General features: G+C 41.9%; 1 protein-coding gene across 2 annotated transcripts; it reads left to right on the top strand.

Annotated features, from left to right (window-relative positions):
• The first annotated feature begins 438 nt into the window (after nucleotides 1-438).
• hacd1 (3-hydroxyacyl-CoA dehydratase 1) lies at nucleotides 439-22,998 on the top strand. Of its 2 annotated transcripts, XM_079375742.1 has the most exons (7): nucleotides 439-594; nucleotides 1,422-1,539; nucleotides 3,258-3,276; nucleotides 3,364-3,452; nucleotides 3,568-3,689; nucleotides 17,232-17,410; nucleotides 21,672-22,998. In XM_079375742.1, exons 1-7 carry the CDS (start codon nucleotides 476-478, stop codon nucleotides 21,752-21,754), a joined length of 729 nt encoding a protein of 242 aa, XP_079231868.1. In that variant the 5' UTR covers nucleotides 439-475; the 3' UTR covers nucleotides 21,755-22,998. The 2 variants fall into 2 exon arrangements, with proteins under 2 accessions (XP_079231868.1, XP_079231867.1); XM_079375741.1 differs by lacking the exon at nucleotides 21,672-22,998 and having other exon boundaries at nucleotides 465-594; nucleotides 17,232-17,683.
• Nucleotides 22,999-23,208: the final 210 nt, after the last annotated feature.

The raw sequence follows: 23,208 nt of genomic DNA, 5'->3' as shown, positions 1-23,208 counted from the left end.
GCAAGTCCTCTGATAAAAACTTCGCTAACATTACAATCCAGCATCGATCTAAGGAGCAATGAAAACACCAAACCTAGGCTAACGAGTATGCAACATAATAATAAATAAATTTATTAATAGTACAGTTTGATCACACGATGCGACTTACCTTGAAGTTTTCTCGAGTATTGGTCCATCACTGCAAATAGCCTACATAATATAAAACACCCACATAGTATGCATGTAGCCTGTGTATGTATTTATTTCTTTGTTTATTTTATTTTGGTTAATTGTGATTAAATTCATTCTTATAACGTTTTGGAGGTGTATTTGACCGATGTCCATGATCTGTCAAGCGAGTCTTGTTTTCATCCGTTGACACTCATGAAGTGGCCAATGACTCCTCCAAAAGGGTCCCGTGGAAGGATGACCAGCCCCCGCCGACAGCTGTGCTGGCGCAATGTTTTTGTGACTTTCGCAGTCTGTACCCGGTACCATGGCGTCTGGCGAGGAGGACGGAACTGGCGAGGAGAAAGAAACCAACAACAAGAAGCGGACGAAAGGCGCTATCGCGACGGCATGGCTCACAATCTACAATATCGCCATGACAGCTGGGTACTTGCTGGTGAAAGTTTAAGTTGGAACTGCTTTTATTTAATGTACTTGCTGAATGCAGCCGTGTGTCTGTTTATAGTGTGTGGCCATTGTAAATCATACGATTGTTAGGTTACCAAAGACAACTTTAAAAGCTTCAAGATAGACTATTGTGCTAAACACTCAAAGTGTGCGCACGTAATTGTTAGTTTTGTTTTATAAAGGGTCAGCTGTTACAGGAATATTCTTCACAGCTACCGAAGCGTGCTCAGCCTTTCCTAATACGGTTGACTGTACAGCACGTGTCGTCCCCGTCTCCTCAACTGTCACAGTGATATGTTTAGCGCTGACACCGAAACTCTGGCCTGGCATGGCGAAATGCTAGACAGACAAATGGCAACTAGGAAAAGTGAAAGACGGCATAATTTTAATGAAAGCGCTGTGAAACCGTTTTTCAATTCAACATAACTTATGTGCTCTAAACCAGTGTGGACTTAAAAGGGCATTATGAAAAAAGAAAAAGTGTCGACCAACGTACTAAAACACATGTTAAGTAGGCCTACTCTAATTTTAACTGTAGTGAGTTTTTGAATTTTACTTTTAGAGTTAATGCATTGTTCAGAATTGCAACTTCACTTTGATTTTTTATTTATTTTTATTATTATTATCCTGTGCAATTACTTCCTAAAAGTGTGGTTTAAGTGACTAACTCCTTTATAAAGTGTATGAACTGTCTCTTTATCTGGAAATAAGCACAGCCTTACATTATAGGCCTTTTAATTAGTTTTGTCGTTAAAGTCAAAGTTTTTATTTTTATTTATTTTTATTTTATTGGTCTTTTATTGCAGGTGGCTTGTATTGGCTGTTGCCATGGTCCGGTATTACCTTCAGAAAGGCACCCATAAAGGCTTGTACAGAAATATAGCCAGGACACTTAAATTTTTCCAGACATTTGCACTATTAGAGGTAAGATCAGCTGCCTTTAACCCCCATTGTGATATAAACATGCACTTTATTTTACTCCAATTTTGCAGTATAATTTAGTTTATTTTATTTTTGTTTAACTCTTTGTATTAACAGTTGTTACTGAGTTACTCTCAGGTAACCATATGTGGGCTTAATTCCTGCATTTAAAAATAAAATAAAAAATCAGTCATGTGATCTTCTTGTCCAGTGGTCACTTGGGTTAATCATTGGGAGAACATTCTATTTATTTAGTTAGTTAGTTATTTTATAACTTAAATGTTGGAGTTCCTCACTCTGCATATTAAAATCATTTTTATTTAGGTGAATTCCAAACAGCTTGCAAGAAAGTCACTACTTTCAAATCAAAAAATGAGCAACTTAATTCTCACACAAAGGAGGATTAAGGGCTTTGGCATTTATGATCACATACTCTTGAGTGGTGCATCCTCATCATTCATTTTGAAAAAAAAAATGTGAAAAATATCTTAACTTGGGATTTAAACGCTGTGAGAAATATTGTTTTTATTAAAATATGTATTTACCAAGCCCCACACAAAAGACATAGATGCATTCAAATAAATATGACAGAGATTTTTTATTTTTTTTGCTACATCTAAACAGCTACAAACATATACCTGGTTGCTCAAGTTAACATTCAAATTAAACAATGCCTCAACTATGTCAGGAATCTTTCTCACAGACACAATGTTAGCTTGATAGCCAAAATAGTCAACACATTTTATTTTATCTTCCAAGCAAGGAAGCAATTTTTTTTTTTTTTTTTAAGTTATCTTAGTTGGGATTCTTCGAAAGTTTAGATGCTTCAAAAATAAAGGTGCAGTAGTATTTAGCTTTCTGTGGGTTATTGCAAATAGCCATATTTGAGACAGTAATGCCATGCACCCTTCAGAGTGTTCACTTTAAGCCCTCTGCCATTTAAAGAGAGCAGTGCATAGTAATGCTTACATTTGAATGGTATTCACCCTTCATTATGTGCTCTGTGGAAGTTTTAAATAAATGAAGCTGTGTGTATGAACACTCGACTTACTGTAAATTGTTGGTCAAGTAAATTGCCTATCCAGTGGTTTGTGCAGTGCCACTAGTTCACTTCAGTGAATGTAAGTGTTATGTTAAGTGTGACCATTAGATGGTGCTTGTCATTCAAGCATTGTAACCTTACCTCTGAGTCAACCTAGGCATATATTTACTTACTTTACTTTTAGTAATTTAGCAGACTAAATATAAATATAACTAAATATATAGAAGTAGATATAGAACACAGACTGTTGTTTACTTCCAGTTGTACTGTTAGTGTGTTCTAAACCTATGGAATAAAGAACAAGGTTAATTCCATACCATAATCTCATATCTGAGCTGCACATTCAGTATTACATATACATGCTGGGGATGTAGTATGGTCTGCATTTTTGTTGCTTTTCACTCTCAGAATAATTTTGTAAAAAATGAGGAACTGTTACCTGAAAGCAATATTATGAGGCAATTTACCCACAAATTGGCTAAAATATAATGACTGACTTATCAATGATATTTCATAATTTATGGGACTGAGTAAAAAGGCATGCAGCATCAAAACGGGTTCACTGAGTTGTGTCTTTTAGCATGCTTGCATCTTTCTTTTGAATCTGTCATAATTTTTTGTGCTCATTCTTTTTATAAAGGAAATGTCCTTAGTTCATTACTTCTGTTTTTTATTTCAGGTTGGACACTGTGCTATTGGTATGTACTGCATTTTAAAGTGTTATAGAAGCATTTAATTCCAGATACATAAAGTGATTTCCAGGTGTTATTTTTGGTGTGCTAAAGGAATTGTGCGGACATCTGTAATTGTGACTGGGGTCCAAGTATGTTCTCGGATATTTTTGGTTTGGTTTGTTACAAACAGCATCAGACAGGTCAGTGTGCATGTCAGTGTGAATTATGGAAACTATTAACAGTTAAACTATGTATAATCTCTACATTGGCTTTTACATTTGACTATTTTTTCTTTCATTTGAAACATGCGCTAAGATTCAGAATGAGGAGAGTGTGATCTTGTTCGTAGTAGTTTGGACGATTACAGAGATCACTCGCTACTCTTTCTACACTTTCAACTTGCTCAATCATCTGCCATACTTCATCAAGTGGGCCAGGTACAAATGTGGCATGTCACTAAATTTAATTTCCCAACAGCAAAATTGCATGCATTGGTTTCACTTATTTACTCTGCATGGTGTGGTTTCAACATGTCTTATTTTTTCAAGATGTCTTAAAATGATTTTACTGAGTAAAAATTGGACGTTAAGTTATTTTCACAATGTGGTAGCAAATTAAGGTGCGGTAAGGTGGATTGTTTTGCAGTACATTTCTCCATGCAAAATCCATCTCTACAAGTGCTGTGCATTTGAAAACGCAACACATACCAGCAATTTTCCACCAATATAATAGCCCTATGATTCACACAGCCATAAAATCAGTATCAGTATTGTAATTTTACAGTTTTCTGTAAAATTAGTAGTAGTAGTAGTAGTATTGCTAAATTTATAGTTATTATTTGATTCCAGGTACTACTAGCACTTTTTTGCCATCCAGCTGGTCCTAGACTAGAGCAGTGGTTTTTAGGGGTTCAAGCGTGTAGAACTGAAACCCTGTTGTAATTGTTAGAATGGCCAAGGATCAGCAATCTCCATGTAAAACTGATCGTGCAGACCAAACCGTAAGTCATAGAGACTTGAAACTTGGAGGGATGGTAGTACTCACACTACCTACCACGTGACCAAGGTTCACCCCAATCGGCCTGACCGGGGCGCTGCAGCGTTCAAAAGTATGAAATCACTCATAACTCAGTCGCAGGCTCAAGTGTTTATGCCGTTGGAATCCTTGGCTCACGCCAGACAAAATAGACATCTCAGATCTTCAGGTATTTTGAAGTTTTTGAAAAATATACTTTTGCGAACTAGTCCTAGGTTTTTCATCTGATAGGAACCAAAACAGTGCAGAAAGATTCTCTGGAGAATGAACATCAATAATTATAAAAAAGGTTGAACTTTCGACTCAGCGTTGCAAAGGGATGGGGGGGGCACTATAATTGTATATTATGGCACTATATATTGCACTATAATATGGAAAAAGCATAAAAATCGCTATAACTGCACAACCATTTGTCCTATCAACATGAAAACCGTCTATAAGTACATTTGCACATCTCAAAAAACATAGCCGCCTTTGGCCAATGAAGTTTGAGCACCTATTAGACAAGGTTAACGGAGGCCGATTGGAACAAAACTTGGTTGGCCTGTCTCTCAGGTCTGTGAGAAATTTGAAAGAAAGTGGCCACTGGGGGGTACAATATTGCATTTTTCAAGGCCATAAACAATTGTACATTGCATGGATTTTTGCACATATGCGCAATATTCATATCATATGATAGAACTCCTCATTCCGGACAACTTTGCCTCTAGACCCACTGCTGTCAGTCAAATTGTTTGTTAAACGATTGAGAAGATGTAAAATTAAAAAAAGTAAAAAATTAAAAACTACTTTTGCAAACGAGTCCTAGGCTTTTCGATCAATCTGAAAAAAAAAAAAAAAAAAAAAACAGCTGTACAATTCTCTGGACTGTCTAGGTCAATAATGTGAATTGAAATTCAACAGACACTGGAATAGAATTGTTGTCATACATGTAGAGATGCTGATTTAAGAAGAAAAAAAAATTATACATGCATAACAGTATGATTTGAATAGTGGTCGATCAATATTGGTTTTTTGACAGCCGATGCCGATATCTTGGAAAGCAGGGCGGCCGATATAATTTATTTATTTTAATTAATATTTAAGAAATTTTAAATTATTTTAAAATAAACATACTTATACTTTAAATACTAAAAGTATTTTTTTCACAAATAATTAAATATTTAATAAAAATGTAATTAAAAAGGAAGTAAACACTGTAACCAACAGGGCACTCAGTATTCTGGGAAGTGTGTTTGCATTGGGAATTATATTTTTTTCAACAAAAGCCAAGGCAACACCCATTTTGCATACAGCACACAGTGAAAATGACATGAATATGACAGTGGACAAATGCATAAAGCGCAGCATAATTTGAAATCACGAGTTTAAGTTTTTCGATTGTGCATCTCCAGTGAAGCTGAACTCTCCTGTCCGCGTTCAATTCACACGGACCTACCGTCACGCAGAGCACATGCGATTATGCAGGATACAAATGCACACTTTATAAGATCTCACAGCTGGATCCGAATAAGTTTTCAAGGTTTGTGAAATTAAATGTTCATTAGTCAATCAAAGATTTGTTTAAATGATATACATGCATATTTGCTGAATGCTTACGGCAAATAAGAAAGTATTATACTATTTGCCTTTCTTTTACTAATAATATAAAAGCCAACCACCTCCAGAAAACTCCCAACAGCATAAAAATGGAGAGCCGCCAGCAGCTGAATTTGTCTAGACAAAGTTGGACCAACAAGATGTAAAAGCTACTTGAATTTGCTCCCGTGGCAGGCAAAATTTTTGTAGCATTTTATCTTCTGACATGGAAGCCAGGGGACTAAAGTTTTATTTTATGAAATAGTGCACATACAATTACTGGCTCCGCGGACGCAGCCGTGGTGGCCACTAGCGGAGTGAACTGTGAACAGCGCTAAGGTATAGCTAAGAGTGGTCCAGACCAACCTTACGAAAGAATGACTTACAGAAGGTATACTTAACTAAGAAGGTTTCGGGAAACACGTATTAACGATAAGGTACAGCTTAAGGTACAATTTAAGAACAACGTAGCGTTAAGAAGGTTTCGGGAAATGCAGCCATGGACTGTCAAAGAGAACTGAGGTAAAATAGTTTTTATTCTCTGTGTCGCATTCGGTAGTCCCTCATTATAAATGCAGGAGTATTGTTGCTGTAACTCCACAAACATTTTCTCCATTGTAAAATTACACCTAGCAAGAGTTTTGGCTTGTTTAAAAGCTTTTACAAAGGCGCTTCTGTGCTCCTATTGGCCAGTGTCACAGATGTGATGGAACTTGTCGTTCCAAATTAAACATGCTAGTCTTTCTGTGTTGAGGTCGTGAAGCATCGCAAGAGGTGTCGTGCACTATGACACACTACACGAGATGAAACGATTGAATCCTGAGTCCCGACGCCCATTGTCGTTTACGAATCCCCACGACACCCACGTCAAGCAGATCGTGGCAAAATCGGGCTAAAATCGTGTAGTCTGAACGGGGCTTTAGACAGAACTGTTAACGACAACAGCAGAATGTGAGCACTGTGTGTTCAGGCCCTGTCGTTCTCAGCGCCGTCAAAATAAAAGTCTGGTGCGATAATGAAGTGAAGTGAAGTGAAGTGACATACGGCCAAGTATGGTGACCCATACTCGGAATTCGTGCTCTGCATTTAACCCATCCATAGTGCACACACACAGCAGTGAACACACACATACCGTGAACACACACCCGGAGCAGTGGGCAGCCATTTGTGCTGCGTCGCCCGGGGAGCAGTTTGGGGTTCGGTGCCTTGCTCAAGGGCACCTGAGTCGTGGTATTGAGGGTGGAGAGAGCGCTGGACATTCACTCCCCCCACCTACAATCCCTGCCGGCCCGAGACTCGAACCTGCAACCTTTGGATTACGAGTCCGACTCTCTAACCATTAGGCCACGACTTCCCCGAAAATGGGGTAGTGACTTAATTTTCCTTGGTTTCTGGGTTTGTTTCTAATCTGTTTGAAATGGCAAATGTGACTTTAAGTCCATATAATAGACTTTATATACATTCCACCATTTTCTTCTGTAGGAGTATTCCAGGATAATGATGTTAACAGGGTCATCGGATGCCCATTTTCCACAAGTTGATATGATTCTTTAGGGTCTTAATGAAAAGTCTATAACATACTTTGGTTAAAATTTCTCAATGGTAGTGTAAAACAACACCTTTTTTACCTTGTCAAAATCAGCTCTGTTTTCAGCAACCCGTTTTAGTGCATGTTCTTTTAAATGCTAATGAGCTCTGCTCACTCTGCTCCTCTCTTCCGTGGGGTGACGAGCCATTCTCATGAGACTGTTTAAGTTAGCCGCAAAACTTGCTAACTAGCACGTTATTAGGTAAGGCGATTTGCAAAGATTCATAAAAGAACCTTATACTCACTTCTTCTGTAGGTGAGGCTGGATCACGAATGATTTGCGCGAACATAAACGCATTTAGGTAGATCAGGGGTGCATTCCCTTCAAAAACAAATTAAAAGTAAATGACGACTGCTATGTTCATTATTACATCCAACAACAGAACACCTCAAACGCTTAGGAGCCATTCTTGTCTACTCCTGCTCCGGCATCAAAACGGTGGTGGACTGATGACAGCTCACTCAGGGCAGGTCTAAGGTACAATGCTAGTGTCAATCAACAATCGTGGGAGGGGCCTGTGTCTGTGTGACATCACACAGACAGGCATCTGAGAATGGCTTGATATGAGAAAGGGGAAATGATTTAACAAGTTTAAAAACAAACAAAAAAACACTGGGTGAATCTTTATCATTAGGGTGGTTGTGTACCCACACTGCCAACACACATTTCAGTTCAAACAACTTGTAAAAGTGCATGTCGCATCTGATGACCCCTTTAATGGAGCAGATAAACTTTAGCATTTCTCACATTGAGTATGATACTGAACCTTATGTTGGTAGCAGGTATAACATCAGACATTAGCAGTCTCTTACCAGTCACACTCTATTATTATGCAAATTGGAGACCCAGAAGGTAGATTTATTTTGGTCACAGACAGGGCCGTCGCTAGTGGGGTGAAAGGTGGTGATGATTATAGGGGACCCCCGGCAATCTCAACCGACTGGTTGAGGCCAACCTAAAAAGACGCTCAGGACAGTTGACGGGCCACTGCTGCACGTCGTCACGAAAGCTTATCATTTGCACGTGTTTTTAAGCCTTGCCAATTTAAACATTCAAAAGAGTTTAAAGCATTCAAACAAAAGACGCGGAAAAGCTCAACTGAGTACCCGCGCGCCGCGCAGAGAGCCGCGTCTCACAGACAGCAAGACCGAACCGACCTCTCCTTTGCATCCTCCTGCACCTGAACGAACAAATACAAATCACAGTTTAAACATGCAAACAGAAAAAGATGTGAAAGAGCCCAATTCAGCACCAGCGCACGGTGTTCTGTGCGCACAGGGTGCACGCAGAGAGACACTCAAATCGCTTGAACACAGAATTTGTCTCTTCTTGCTCTTGTACCGACAAATGCATACAAAATTATGTCAAAATACCCGTCTAAATTAAAATTAAATTAGCTCCTACTTCAGAGTATGGTCTAAACCCGCACTATAGGAACTACCAGTGACGTCAGTGTACGTTGATTGGCCGAACGCATGTGTGAAAATAACGGCACCCACCATTTTTAAAAAGCCAGATAAACACAAAACAGATTTATTATTCATGGAGCAATATGCAGTAGGCTACAAGATGAAAAACAGTGATTAAATGGACCGACGCCAAAGTTCAAGCACTTCTAAACATTTATGCTACTGAGGAAATTCAATGTGACTTTGAAGGAACCAAGATAAACATAAGAATGTTTGCCTGCATTTCTGCCCAGCTAATGGCATTGGGCATCCATCACACAGCAAAGCAGTGCCGCGAAAAAATCAAGAAACTAAAGCAGAACTACAAAAAAATTAAAGACCACAACAACCAGAGTGGATCGGCCCGAAAAACTAGCAAATTGTACCTGCTTCTTGATAGTATCCTTGGCCACAGACCGGCTTATGTTGGTAATGTGGGGACCAAAGATTCCACTGTGGGGCTTGTGGAGACACTCAACATGGCGAGCTCAACTTTACCGACCAAAGCCATCGCTGAAGGTTAGTGGTTCATATATAATTAACAGTTTGATTCATATAATTAAGACGTCTGCTGATTTTGTAATTTTATACGACTTAAAAGAGCACAGATAGTAGTTTTCTGCACTATACGAGGGGGCACTATTTAGTGTGCTATTAGCTATGCTATTTAGTGTTACTTTCTAATGAGTGAACACATATCACATTACTTACAAAGCAAATGTTAAAGCCCTTTATACTAGCTGGAAATTCATTATATACCAACAAGGTGCAAAGCTTATTCTTTTGAGCAATTACATGTTAACCTGTGTACAATTTTTTTTAAAAAATTTGATTTCTGATTCTGAGCCTAACCCTTTTATTTTTTTATTTTTTTTTGAAGAGATCGCACCAGAGTCCTCTTTGGTGGCTGAGGAAAATATCACTGTAATGCCGATATATTGGACCTCTCTGCTACTCCATGCATCCCTAGTCGTCCCACTTCGTCCAGCTGCCCTAGCTGTTCTTCACCTGTCCGACTAGGTAATGAAATTGAATTCATGTTGAAGTGTATGTATTATGTATATTATGTATGTTGAAGTATATTCACAGAATGTATAACAATGGACTAAATGTCTTCTCTTCTGCCAGGAAAGAGAAAAAGGGGTGACATGAGTATCCTGACTCTTGTAAAAGAAATGATGGAACAAGAGGAGAAAGACTGCAGACAAAGCCACGTACAAATGCAAAGCCTTATATGCTGAAGGAACAGGCCCAGAGAGAGGTGGAAGAGCATGAGCGGCTGCGGGCAGAGGAAAGGCGCCAACAGGCTGCTTTCATGGAGGGCCTTCTGATCACCATGAACAGACTTGTAGCAGGGACACAAAGCCTGCGTCACCCTGATGTGGACTGAACCAACCTAACCTCTTTTTCTTTTGCTCTTTACACATTGTTTTGCATCTGCACTTTCACGTTTAAGTCCCTCTGTGTGTAGAGACAAAGACATTGTTTTATTCCAGAAGATGTGTATTTTACATACGTTTTTTATAATAAAATATCTTAAATACAAGTTTGTTATGCGGTTTATTTATTGGAGTTATTTGTTTGGGAATTAGGATGTGTAACATTAAAGTATGTCCTGCCATAAAACATGCCGGTGAGAAACTGCAGCCTAGGCAAAAAATTATTGGTTATCATGACAAAGCATCCAATTACTTGTGTTAGTGGGGGCAGGCAATCAAGTAACATCTTAAGAGGAACAAATTATAACCAAAAGTTATGAGACCAAATAGTTATGAAAGAGGTCATGAAAGAACAACAGAAAGGCCAAAATATGTTGAAAAACGTACTCGGTTACTATCGTAACCTCGGTTCCCTGAGATACGGAACGAGTACTTCGTCTTGCTAAAGACGCTATGGGAAAAAGCCTTTTTTCTCCTTTACTGAAGCCTTATTCAATCACGCAGTGAAACTGCACGATCATTGGTTCGTCCAGTGTGTTAAAAACGAACCAATGTGTCGGCAGCGGAGCTGCACGAGCCTATGGCGACGGAGCCCGCCAGATCCCGCCAGAATGGGCGGGGTTATCTGGCTATATAATCGGCCGTCTGGCCATAGGATCCTCAGGTTTACTTCGATTGAAGCGACGACTGAGTCGTGCAGCTACCTGGCACGGCAAAGTACGCAGTACTCGTTCCATATCTCAGGGAACCGAGGTTACGATAGTAACCGAGTACGTTCCCTATCGATACTCCACTCGTACTGCGTCTTGCTAAAGACGCTATGGGAACACAATTCAATCACGCCGTGCTATGGTAGAGGAACGACTGTGTAAAATACCTCCATAAGCATTCCATGCTCAGAGGGAAGTATAATAGTATACTCGGGCTAAAGCGAGCTGAGCTCGTAGGGGTCACGCTCGGCCCGGGTCATTCCATGTATTCCTCGCATACTCAGCACTTTCAGGGCTGAGATATGTAATGAACCCATCAGAGAGCTTGAGTGCCCGTGCAGTCAAGAGTTCTCCGTTAGGGTTGTTCCCACAACGTAAGTCATACTCATCTAAGCAGATAGGACCCTGGCCTGCAAGGCCGGTACATCCAGCTTATAAAACCTTGCAAATGTGGACGGCGAGGCCCAGCCGGCCGCCGCACAAATTTCTTTAATAGACACACCGCTAGACCAGGCCTGTGACGAGGCAATGCCTCTAGTCGAATGGGCTCGGACTCCAATGGGGCATTGAAGGCCCAAGGAAGAGTAAGCCAGCGTAACGGCATCCACTATCCACTTAGAGAGTCTCTGCTTCGTGACCGGAAGCCCTTTGGCGCGGTTACCGAAGCTAACAAAGAGCTGTTCCGTGCGCCTGAAGGAGGCGGAACGCTCAAAGTAGATCCGTAGGGCTCTAACATGGCATCACAAAATTAACTCCCGGTCCTCCTCGGAGGGAGGAAGCGCGGAGAGTTTGATGACCTGAGCTCTGAACGGAGTGGAAAGTACCTTAGGTACGTATCCATGCCTTGGTTTTAGGACGACCTTGGAGTTGTTTGGCCCAAATTCCAGGCAGGCGGGGCTCACAGAGAGCGCCTGCAGGTCTCCTACTCGCTTGACTGACGCTAGTGCTAGTAGCAGAGCAGTCTTCAGCGACAGTGACCAAAGGTTCGTGGACTGGAGCGGCTCAAAAGGAGGGCACCTCAGGGCCCTCAGCACAGTGGGTAGGTCCCATGTAGGGACAGTAAGGGGCCGAGGCGGATTCAGCCTCTTGGCACCCCTTAGAAAGCGGACGATAGCATTGTCCCTGCCCACTGATTGGCCCGCAATAGGGGCGTGGAAGGCCGCTATAGCCGATACGAACACCCTGAGTGTGGAGGGAGAGCGTCCTTTATCCGGCAGTTCCTGCAGGAAGGACAGAATCACCGCCAAATCAGATGTAGGGGGGTCCTCACCGCGGTTTAGACACCATTCGGAGAAAACCGCCCATTTAAGGGCATAGAGGCGTCTCGTAGACGGGGCTCTAGCCTCAGAAATGATTTTTAGCACTCGCTCTGGGAGGCTGGTAGGCTCCCGTTGAGCGGCCAGAGGTGAAGCGCCCACAGTTTGGGACGAGGGTGCCACAAACCGTTCGCCTGAGAGAGGAGATCTCGTCTCAGGGGCACGGGCCAGGGGGCTGCGGTTAGCAGCTGGGTCAGCTCTGACATCCAAGGCTGGTTCTCCCACAGGGGGGCCACCAACAAGACGTGTCGTTGTTCCCTGATTCGCCTGATGACCTGAGGAATCAGAGCGATCGGAGGGAATGCATAGAGGAGGTTGGGCCAGTCGTGGGCCAACGCGTCCTTGACCTTCGAATAATAGGCTGGGCAGTGAGAGTTGTCTTTGGAGGCGAAAAGGTCTACTTCGGCCTTGCCAAAGATTCTCCAGATCATTCGAACCGTCTGCGGATGGAGCATCCACTCTTCTGAGGGGATGTTGCTCCGTGATAGCATATCCGCTCCTCGGTTCAATCTGCCCGGCAAATTTGCTGCTCTCAGCGAGCGCAAGTTGAGCTGAGCCCACTCCAGAAGTCGCTCTACCATAAGGAAGAGGCGCTTCGAGGAGAGACCTCCCTGGTGATTTACGTAGGACACCACTGACATGTTGTCTGAGCGGATCAGCAAATGTCGTCCCTTTAGCTCTGGCAGGAAAAACTGGCAGGCTCGACACACTGCTAGCATTTCTAAGCAGTTGATGTGGAGGTTCTGCTCCGCCTTCGACCAAAGATCGGTTTGCCTTCGCACAGCGCCCCCAACCCATGTTGGAGGTGTCTGTTGTGACAACTTTCCTGCTGCAGACCATCCCTATGGTCACACCCTTTCTGAACCATCGTGGGTTCTTCCAGGGGACCAGGGCTGTTACACAGGCCTGGCTCACCCTGATATGTAGGCGATCATGTCGCCATCCGTGGGGCGGAACCCGTGGTTTCAACCAGCGCTGAAGGGGCCGCATGCGAAGCAGGCCCAACTGTAGCACCGGCGATGCTGTGGCCAGGAGGCCCAGCATCCTCTGAAACGCTTTGACGGGGCGAGCGGTGCCGCTCTGGAAGGAGGCTGCGAGCTTTTAAATGGCCAGAGCGTGTTCCGGCGCTAGCACAGCTCTCATCTGAGCTGAGTCCAAAACTGTTCCCAGAAACGACACCCGTCGGCTGGGAAACAGCGCGCTCTTGGCAAAATTGACCCTGAGCCCCAGGCATTCTAGGTGGCTGAGGAGGAGGGCTCTGTGTGAGAGTAGTTGTACCTCTGACTGGGCCAGACTGAGCCAGTCATCGAGGTAATTGAGAATGCGGATTCCCATCTGCCTGAGAGGGGAAAGAGCCGCGTCCATGCACTTCGTAAAAGTGCGTGGGGCCAGGGACAGTCCAAAGGGAAGGACCGTCTACTGATAAGCCACTCCCCCGAAGGCGAATCTCAAGAATCGTCTGTGATGGGGGGCTATCTGGACGTGAAAGTATGCGTCTTTCAGGTCCAGGGAACAGAACCAGTCCTCTGAGCAAATTTGCGAGAGGATCTGCTTCAGTGTGATCATCCTGAACGACCTCCTCACGAGGGCGCGATTCAGGCGTCTGAGATCGAGGATGGGCCGGAGGCCGCCATCCTTCTTGGGAACGAGGAAGTAACGGCTGTAAAAGCCTGATTCGCTCTGAGCTGGAGGAACCATTTCTATGGCTCCTTTTTCCAACAGCATCATTATTTCTGAACGTAGAACGTGAGCGTTCTAGCCGTCTACAGAAGAGGAGACCACGCCGCTGAAGCACGGGGGTCTGCGAGCGAATTGGAGTGAGTAACCTCGTTCTATTATCCGTATAACCCATTCTGACACTCCGGGGATGGCCCTCCAGGCCTTGGCCCGCGTGGCAAGGGGCTGGATAAACTCAAGTGGCAGGCCGCCTAGCGGGGACCTGAAGCTCGTGATAAGAGGGAGAGGAATGTGCTCCCTTTTGAAAATGTTTGTGTTTTATTTCCTTGCTATAACAGCGATCAGTTGTGTGGGCGCTTTTTGAAAGGGCCCAGTGTTCACAACAGTATTTACCACAAACTCATTGCCATCGGCACCCGGAGCTAAACGGGGTGTTTGGAGGCGTGACAGAGGCCATTTGGGCCGTGGGCACAGCCCAGAAGCGTCAGGAGTCTGAAGCTGTCAGTTATAATCATAGTGACAACTTGCTTTCGATCTGCCTAAAAGGATCAACCACTCTTAGAAGAGGGGTATTAATTACCATTGTGTAAACACACCAGCAGATCAAAAGTGCCGCGCGCATCCTCTCAGATCCGCTCGTAGCGGACGAGGGGAGGGGCCATCTTCACTGAAGAAGGCGAGCCGAGATCAAAGAGTGAAACGCGGGGCTGCGCTGGCGTAAATTCACTCAAGCTTGATCGCTCGAACCCTGGAGCTTGCAGTTTCTTCCCCGAGATAACTGGGAGAGTAGAAACACTAGAGCAGGGGAGGTGTGGCCACCTTCATTGAAGAAAGGGACCGTGAGCGCGGCAGGGACAGACTGACGCGCTTTCATAATGAAAGTAGCGCTGGCAGATCAAAGAGCTGCAAGAGGCGCTAATCCTTAGTGTAAACACACTGGCAGATCAAAGACTGTATGCAGAGTGAAAAACGCAGGGCTATGCCGGCACGCAAAAATCACTCAAGCCTTTTTTTTATTTTTATTTTTTTTATATCTGTCTCCTTCTCCGAGGTGACTGGGAGAAGAGAAACACGAGAGGCGGGGCCGCCCAGTGCTCTGACAATTTTATCAGTAAAATATAACAACCATAACACCTTAAAACGTTTGCCTCAATAAACTCAATAAACTTATTTGCTGCTTATTAGTAATGTAGTTGTTAAGTTTAGATATTGGGTAGGATTAGGGATGTAGAATATGGTCATGCAGAATATGTGCTAAGTATTAATAAACAGCCAATATGTTATTAATAAGCATGCTAATAAGCAACTAGTTAAAAGTGAGAATCGGTCCCTATACTAAAGTGTTAAAAAAAAGTCACTAAATGCTTTTGAATCACTTGTACTTGTTTCTGTGTGTGTGTGTGCATGTATGTTTGCATTTGTGTGAGTGTCTGTACTGTATGTGGTTGTATGGGAAACAGAGTGGGAGAAAGAGAGTGTGTGCTTTCTGTACATAATAAAAGAATTTTGTGGCAAAAATATGGAAATAATTTTCCCCCTATTGTTTACTATATTTATTTGCGTGGTCGGTGTCACTGTGGGTTCTGGTTCGTTTACTGTTGTAGACTGTAAGGACCTTAAAATAATGGAAATTATTTGGCAAAGTCATGTAATGTGGTCAAAACATGCCTAGAGCTACTTAAGCCATGTGTTTCCCTGAAAATAAATGCACACCTTAGACATTTCGTCAACCAGTCAGATTTAAGCATTCATGGATGCTTTGCAGTTGTTAAATAAAGATTGCAGTTTGGATGCTTTCATTGTGATTATACTGGCTGGGTTTACAAAAGTTTATTAAATTGACACAGTATCTTTACATTTAAAAGACATAGAGCATCTTTCCAATTGTATTCACATATATCTATGATGATTACTGGCTGTGCACTGAACTAAACATAGATTAAATACATTTTCTAAAGACACACCCCAAAGTGATGGCGTTCCTAGCATTGTCAGTGTCACTGTTCAAAGTTTTTCCGAGTGGAGCATTCACTTGGGCCGTGAGCAACTGAGAGGAGCACACTTACTGTAAAGTGTAGGGTATACAAGTCATCAATAAACATGTCCATTAGGAAAGTGAAAGTCTGAAAGTGTGGACAAGAGATTGTAAGACCTGAAGTCGGTGTGTCAGATAAGGCTGACATATAAAATGTGCAGTGCTGGGGTTGCTCCAAAACCAGTTTGAAAAACCACTAAATTTCACAATTTCCACTTTGGTTTTAGACACACACTCGCAAACTTCCTTAATTTTTCCATTGCCATTTTGAAGTACCTTCCACTTTGTGAAGTGGATGAGGGGAGTTTATAATGATGGAGCCCCTCGATTTTGAGTAAGGGAGCAAGTATACTTCATATGTATACTTCAAGCAGCTCCATATACCACAATGCAACACGAATGTGACATCAACTCCACCTCAAACAACTCTATGATATATTAATTATTTTTAAAATGTTTAAAACACCCACAACATAATTAATTATATAAATACAAAATGCTGCATCAAGCAAATTTGTAAGGGAAAATATGTAAATAATAAATGAACTCCATAACAGATTCCAAGTGATAATGGGCTTGGGACTTTCCAATTCAGCCCATTACAAATGTTCTGCCAGTATCACGTTGCAGTTTTATACTTGGCAATATTTTAAAAAATATCTTTGTTTTTGGAAATTCATACGGTCTGTTGGCATCACCAGTGGGGATATTTTTTAACCCCACCAGCAATGAAAAATAATTCAGTACAGGGATAAGTAGCAGGTATGTGTAGACTGGAGAGTGGGAAATCCCCGATCAATGAGACATGTCTCATGTACCTGTTTTCTTTTTCCTGGATAAATAGTTGTGAATCTTTTAGCAGTGGAAAATTATTTAGTGCTTTAGTAATTACTTTATACTGTCTACTCTGCAAAAAAAAGAGGTATGACCAAAACTAAGTTGCTCTAATTCACAATTTAACCTGCATATTATACCTCTTCAACCTGATTATAATTAACCACATGATATTTATGCAATGCATGGTAACTAAATTAGCCTAGTGCTACATTATAATTGTTGGTGTGTGTATTTTATAATGTGTGATGTCTCATGTCAAGTTGAGCCTCATTTATTCCCCTTCTTTGTCTTTTTCTTTTCTCCTGTCTTCCTCAGGTATAACATGTTTATTGTCATGTACCCCTTGGGAGTAATTGGAGAACTGCTGACCATACATGCCTCCTTACCGTATGTGCGGAGATCTGGCATGTATTCCCTGAGGCTCCCCAACAAATACAATGTGTCATTTGACTATTACTACTTCTTGATCATCGTCATGCTGTCCTACATCCCGTGTAAGAACTCAATTCACAATAAAACATCTACCTGCATGCCACTATTTCCTGATTGGGGTTGCCACGTTTCTGTCACAAGACCAGCTGAATCAGTCTTTATAATGTTAACCCTGCTACTGTTGGAAGGAATACATTGACCATGACTGACTGCTAATAGAGTGGTGTAAGTATAAAATGGACACACTAACATAACTGTCTTGTCTGGTAAGTTATTAGATACATATATTTTCAAAAATAAACATAACTGCTTTAAAATTTGTGTTTTCGGTATGGGTGTGTGCACCACTCTATAGCTCATGTCTACGTTGTCTATTGTTGTGCATCCTGCTTCTCACAGCACAGATTATGAAAGCTTCAGACTGCTTCAAGTAAATTATCTGGAATGAACCATGATTTTTGCAGAAGATCTGAACATCTTAGTTAAAAAAATTGATATAGGGAAAGCTGTGTTAACATTTAAGTCAGTCAAAGCCACACCACTCAAAATATCTCAGTTTTTGTTCAGTGCTGAGTTGTGCAAGCTCGCAATTCCTCTCATTATAACCAACAAAGAGTAGAGACGATGTAAATAAGAAATTCATAGATTGCAACGGAAGTTTGTGAGATCGCGATGAGCTAAGATGAGTGACAGCATTTTGATGATCATAAAGGGAGTTTGCATATGTGATATTGATTTTATAAAACAGTTCAATAAAAAATGTATTAATATTCAGTGACATTTTTGGAACACAATCATCTCATTTTGCTCTAGTCCAAGAGTTCCAAACAAATCCACAGCTGAGCCACTGCACATCTCCAAGCAAGCATAGTGTTTCATTTATGAATGAATGTTCATTTTTGAACAAATCTTTTTGAACTGTCTTGCTTCGTTCCTGAATAAATCAGCTTGAACGAACCGACTGAATGAATGATTCATTGACAAAGACTATGACTTTTGAGCCATTTTTGTTTAATTTTTAAAGTATCATTTTAGTTAATTAAATAATATGCTATTTGTGACCATGGACAACAAAACCAGTCTTAAGTAGCACGGGTATATTTGTAGCAATAGCGAAAAATACATTGTATGGGTCAAAATTATAGATTTTTCCTTTATGCCAAAAATCCTTAAGATATTAAGTAAAGATCATGTTCCATAAAGATATTTTGTAAATTTCCTACCGTAAATATATCAAAACTTAATTTTTTATTTGTAATATGCATTTCTAAAGACTTCATTTATACAGCCGAAGTCGATTTTCTCAATATTTAGATTTTTTTGCACCCTCAGATTCTAGGTTTTGAAATAGGTTTTCAATCTCGGCCAAATATTGTCCTATCCTAATAAACTATACATCAATGGAAAGCTTATTTATTCAGCTATTTATTTTAAGCTTTTAAGATTTATGTATAAATCTTAATTTTGAAAAATTGACCCTTATGATGGTTTTTTTTGGTCACGGGTCACATTTGTATATTCAATACTTTATATTTAAAACATTAATTTCATAAAATTGTTATTATGAACTTAAGTGCTTTCATGCCACCTTTAAGCTTCATTAAACTGTCTGTAAATATACCTAAATGCCACTTTTGTGTTCTTCTGTGCACCTCTGTAGTGCAAAGATTTGATTGGCATCTTATGCTTCCTAATTGTGCCTTATTATTCTAAATTGAATGTGTTGTTATAATTAAAAAAACAAAAGAAAATAAAAGTTTATAAATATAATTACAAAGGGTGCCTTTGAGCTTGTGTCAGGATCATGGACCTGTTTTTGTTGTGTTTTTGCTCCCCATGTGTTCTGTGACCCAGTTTTCCTCATGTTAATTGTTAATTTGATTCCAGGTGTGTCTCGTCTTCCTCCCTGATTGTCCTGTCTTTAAAAGCCCCAGTCCTTTCAGTTAGTGTTTGTCGGTTCTAAACGGCTATCCATGTGTTCCTGTGTCTTCCACGTTCTACGTGTTGGAAACATTAAAAGACTGTGACTTGTATTTACTCCTCGTTTCTTACTCAGCTCCGTAGGCAAGTGTGACAGAAGAACCGACCAATAACAGTTACCTCTGCGTCTACCCTCCATTTCCTCTGCCTTACCTCCGATTTCTATCAGTGTTTTTGTTTCCATTGTGTGCCCCATGGTTCCCCTCTTCCGGCCCGAATTCCTCCTCCTCCTGCTGGAGCGTTCATTCGAAGACCATACCAGACTGTTTCTGGCCCTCGCGGAACTCACCAGCTACCCGGACGACGCGCTCTGCGTGTTCTATGATGCTAGCCTGAACGCCGCGTGCAGAGCACTGTCGTCTGAAGATGGTCCTTGAGCGGAATTTGCCGCCTTTCGTGGTGTGGACTCGGATCTCATTGCCCCGCGAATGATCTCGCCAGATCCACTCATCTCACCACTGCGCGGAGCGCATGCCCGAGCCCTCCGCTGACGGAGAGCTGGAGCCCGCCGCGACCGACGAGCTATCGCCGCACGGAGCGACAGTGCTGAGGATCGCCGCAGAGCCAGAGCCGCTGATGACGTCAGTCAAGGTGCGAGAGCCAGCAACAGAGCCTGCCAAGTGGGATAATGCCGCGGAGAGGAGCTCCACCCCCTGCATCGTGGCTGAGGGTGAGCTGATTATAAAGCTGGGGCTGCTGGACATGGAGGGGGATCTGATGGACTGGGAGACTGATCTGGAGATCGAACTGCCCCCTCTCCTCTCTCCGTCCTCCCCGCTGGTTCCGTACAGCTCTCCTTCGTCTCTGGTGCAAGCTCGGCAGGACTGCCATCCTCCAGCGTCGCCGTGGTCGAAGTTTCTCTCGACTCCGCCTCCCGCCTCTGAGGCCCGAACTCCGCCTAAGCCTGTTGACCCGTCGGCTCCACCATGGCTCCTAGCTCCCTCTGGCCCATCTGTCCACGGGCTCCGCCGGGCTCCCTCGTCCCTCCGGCTCCACCTTGGTCTGGTGTCGACCATCCTGCGCCTCGGGACTCCACTCCTCTGGCTGCACCTCGTCCCTTCATCCCTCTGGCTCCGTCAGGCTCCTTCATCCCCTCGGCTCCTCCTCAGTCCTCTGTCGCTCCGGCTCCACCGCGGCCATCTGGATCCCCATCTCTGCCTCAGTCGCCGGCGCCATCTGCTCTGCCTTGGTTTCCCGGATCCTCCCCGTCGCCATTGCTCTTCAGCTCTTAGTCTCTGCCTCGGGATCCTCCTCCACTTGCGGCGGCCATTCCTCCTCCATGGCTCCTCCCTCCTTCGGCTCCACCATCATGGCTGCGGCCTGGGTCCAGCTGTGCTCCTCCTGCTCTGGGTCCCTCCTGTCTCCTCCCTCCTTCGTCGCCTCCCTGGCCCCTGTCTGCCGGCCCCCTCCCGGGTGTCCGTCCTCTTTCTGAGCCGCCTCCTAAGTTCCCACCAGCCCCTCCCCTTTGGATGTTTCAATGGTCCGAGGATGCACCTTCCGGGAGGGGGCGTCATGTCAGGATCATGGACCTGTTTTTGTTGTGTTTTGCTCCCCATGTGTTCTGTGACCCAGTTTCTCCCTCATGTTAATTGTTAATTTGATTCCAGGAGTGTCTCGTCTTCCTCCCTGATTGTCCTGTATTTAAAAGCCCCAGTCCTTTCAGTTAGTGTTTGTCGGTTCTAAACATCTATCCATGTGTTCCTGTGTCTCCCACGTTCCCGGTGTATCCCGTGTTGGAAAGATTAAAAGACTGTGACTTGTATTTACTCCTCGTTCCTTGCTCAGCTCCGTAGGCAAGTGTGACAGCTTGATACCTACAAAACAATATTGTTTAGAAGAAACATGAAATAAGTTTAATTTTGTTATATATTATAAAGATTTTTATAATTGATTAAATATGAACGGTCATCTAAAAGTTACCCCAACTTAGAGTCATCTGAACCTTGTTTTAATTGACCTGAAAATAAATGATATACTGTACAGAAAGCGAGCATTCCCTATCACTTTAAAGTGGCCAGTGACCAATGACTTTCACACACACACACACACACACACATAAAAAAAAAAAAACTCCTGTTATAATCAAAGAAACTGTCTGCACTGCAAAATACATTTTCTCTGGATATCTTTTGCCCCAAGCCCAGATTAATTTTCGACCCTGATGATGTAAATTCCTATGTAAATTTTCTGTCATTATTGCTTTTTGCAATAGTTTAATTTTAGTGTATAATAACTTGTGGGATGGTGTTAAAGCTTTGGAAATTGAGGCTGATAAAACAGCCTCTGATTATAATGGTTTGACAAAGATATTTTACTTTACTTTTTTGTCTGTTTTTCTTTTAGTGTTTCCTCAGCTGTACTTCCACATGCTACGTCAGAGGAGGAGGGTACTTCATGGAGAAATCGTAGTAGAGAAAGATGAGTAGAAAGACACCACTGAAAATAAGCTGCTGAAAACATTAAATACAAATCAATTCTACAATTATTAGTTGCAGTATATATTCTTTGTAGAACCTTTCCTAAGGTTCACCAGCCGTGATTTATTTCACAAGGTTGGAATGACTACAATCACCAAAGGAGATATGAACCAATGGACACCCGAGTGTTATAGTTAATCATAGGTCTGCACTGCTTAACAATTTTCACACCCAGTGGAGATGCCCCATCTGTTTTGAAAAAGAGTCACTAACTGGGATCTGGCTTTACAAACAATTATCTATACCTAGGGTGATTTGGACTAAATTGTGATTTGTGTAATTACAGAGATTCTATGGTAAACCATTCTGCAAATTCTAGGTCTTTCTAGGTCTAATTCTTCACTTTTTTTTCTCTCATTTATGTTCTTGGACTGATTAGGAATTAAGTGATTTATATTACTATATCTTACCTTCTCCATCTGAATGGTGTTCCTTCTCCATCATTAAGGTGGTGTTACAATTGACAGCAAAATTGCAAACTAGCTATGGAGAGATGTAACTACGTGAAATTTGATAAAGCAACAAGTGATAATATCTCACCCATGTTTTTTGTTTTTTGTTTTGTCCAAACCAGCTGAGACTGTGAAAAGCAACAGAAAATTTTGACCATTGATCGGTTTCTAGTTTTGGGATATCACTCTGGGTATCCCCACCCATCGTGATGTCTCATTAGTCCAAAATCCCACTCTTCATATGTAATACACATCAAATATGGGTGTGACTTTGTCCCAACATGCAGAAGTTTCACAGAAAATTAGTTGTAACTTTCTTTGTTGGGATATATTTTTTACATTTCAGTATGCACTATGATTATATTTGTTGCTTCAGTGTTTACAATCCAAAATAGAGTAAATAAACTGGAAAATGTACAGGTAGTGCTATAGAAAACAATAATCTTAGATTGGTTAGATATTTGTTGCTAAAACCTTAACTATCAGACCTTCTGTGTTGTTGTTTTTTTTCTTTTTCTTTTTGTAAGAAACTTGTGTTCACATGCTCTGTTTTTGAGTAGATTATCTCTCTACGGTGCTACAATATTTAATTCTTCTGTGCAGCTGAGTAGAGAAAAGGACAGGATTTGGAGTGAGAAGTGGAGGAATTGATATCATTAAATAGAATTGTGAAGTCTTCAAACAAACATTTTCATGTTATTTAATACCTGGAAACTGAACTGAATGAAAAAAGATCTTGTGAAAAAAAAAAAAGAATGGAAGAAAGAAAGTGAAAGAAACAATAAAACAAATTGATAATATGAACTTGGGCATTGTTCTCATTGATAAATGTTTAGACTGTAAGCACTCTCAAAGAATGGAGTTTTGTTTGTTAAGTTCATATTATTGAAAGCATAGATTAAATGTATAAAAATGTCAGGCATTGAAAATAAATTGTATTATCCCGAAGAG

This window comes from Barbus barbus, assembly GCF_936440315.1.
Source record: "Barbus barbus genome assembly, chromosome: 2".
Classification (NCBI taxonomy): domain Eukaryota; kingdom Metazoa; phylum Chordata; class Actinopteri; order Cypriniformes; family Cyprinidae; genus Barbus; species Barbus barbus.
Note: the sequence above shows the minus strand (reverse complement) of the source record. Positions and strands in the feature narration are given on the sequence as shown.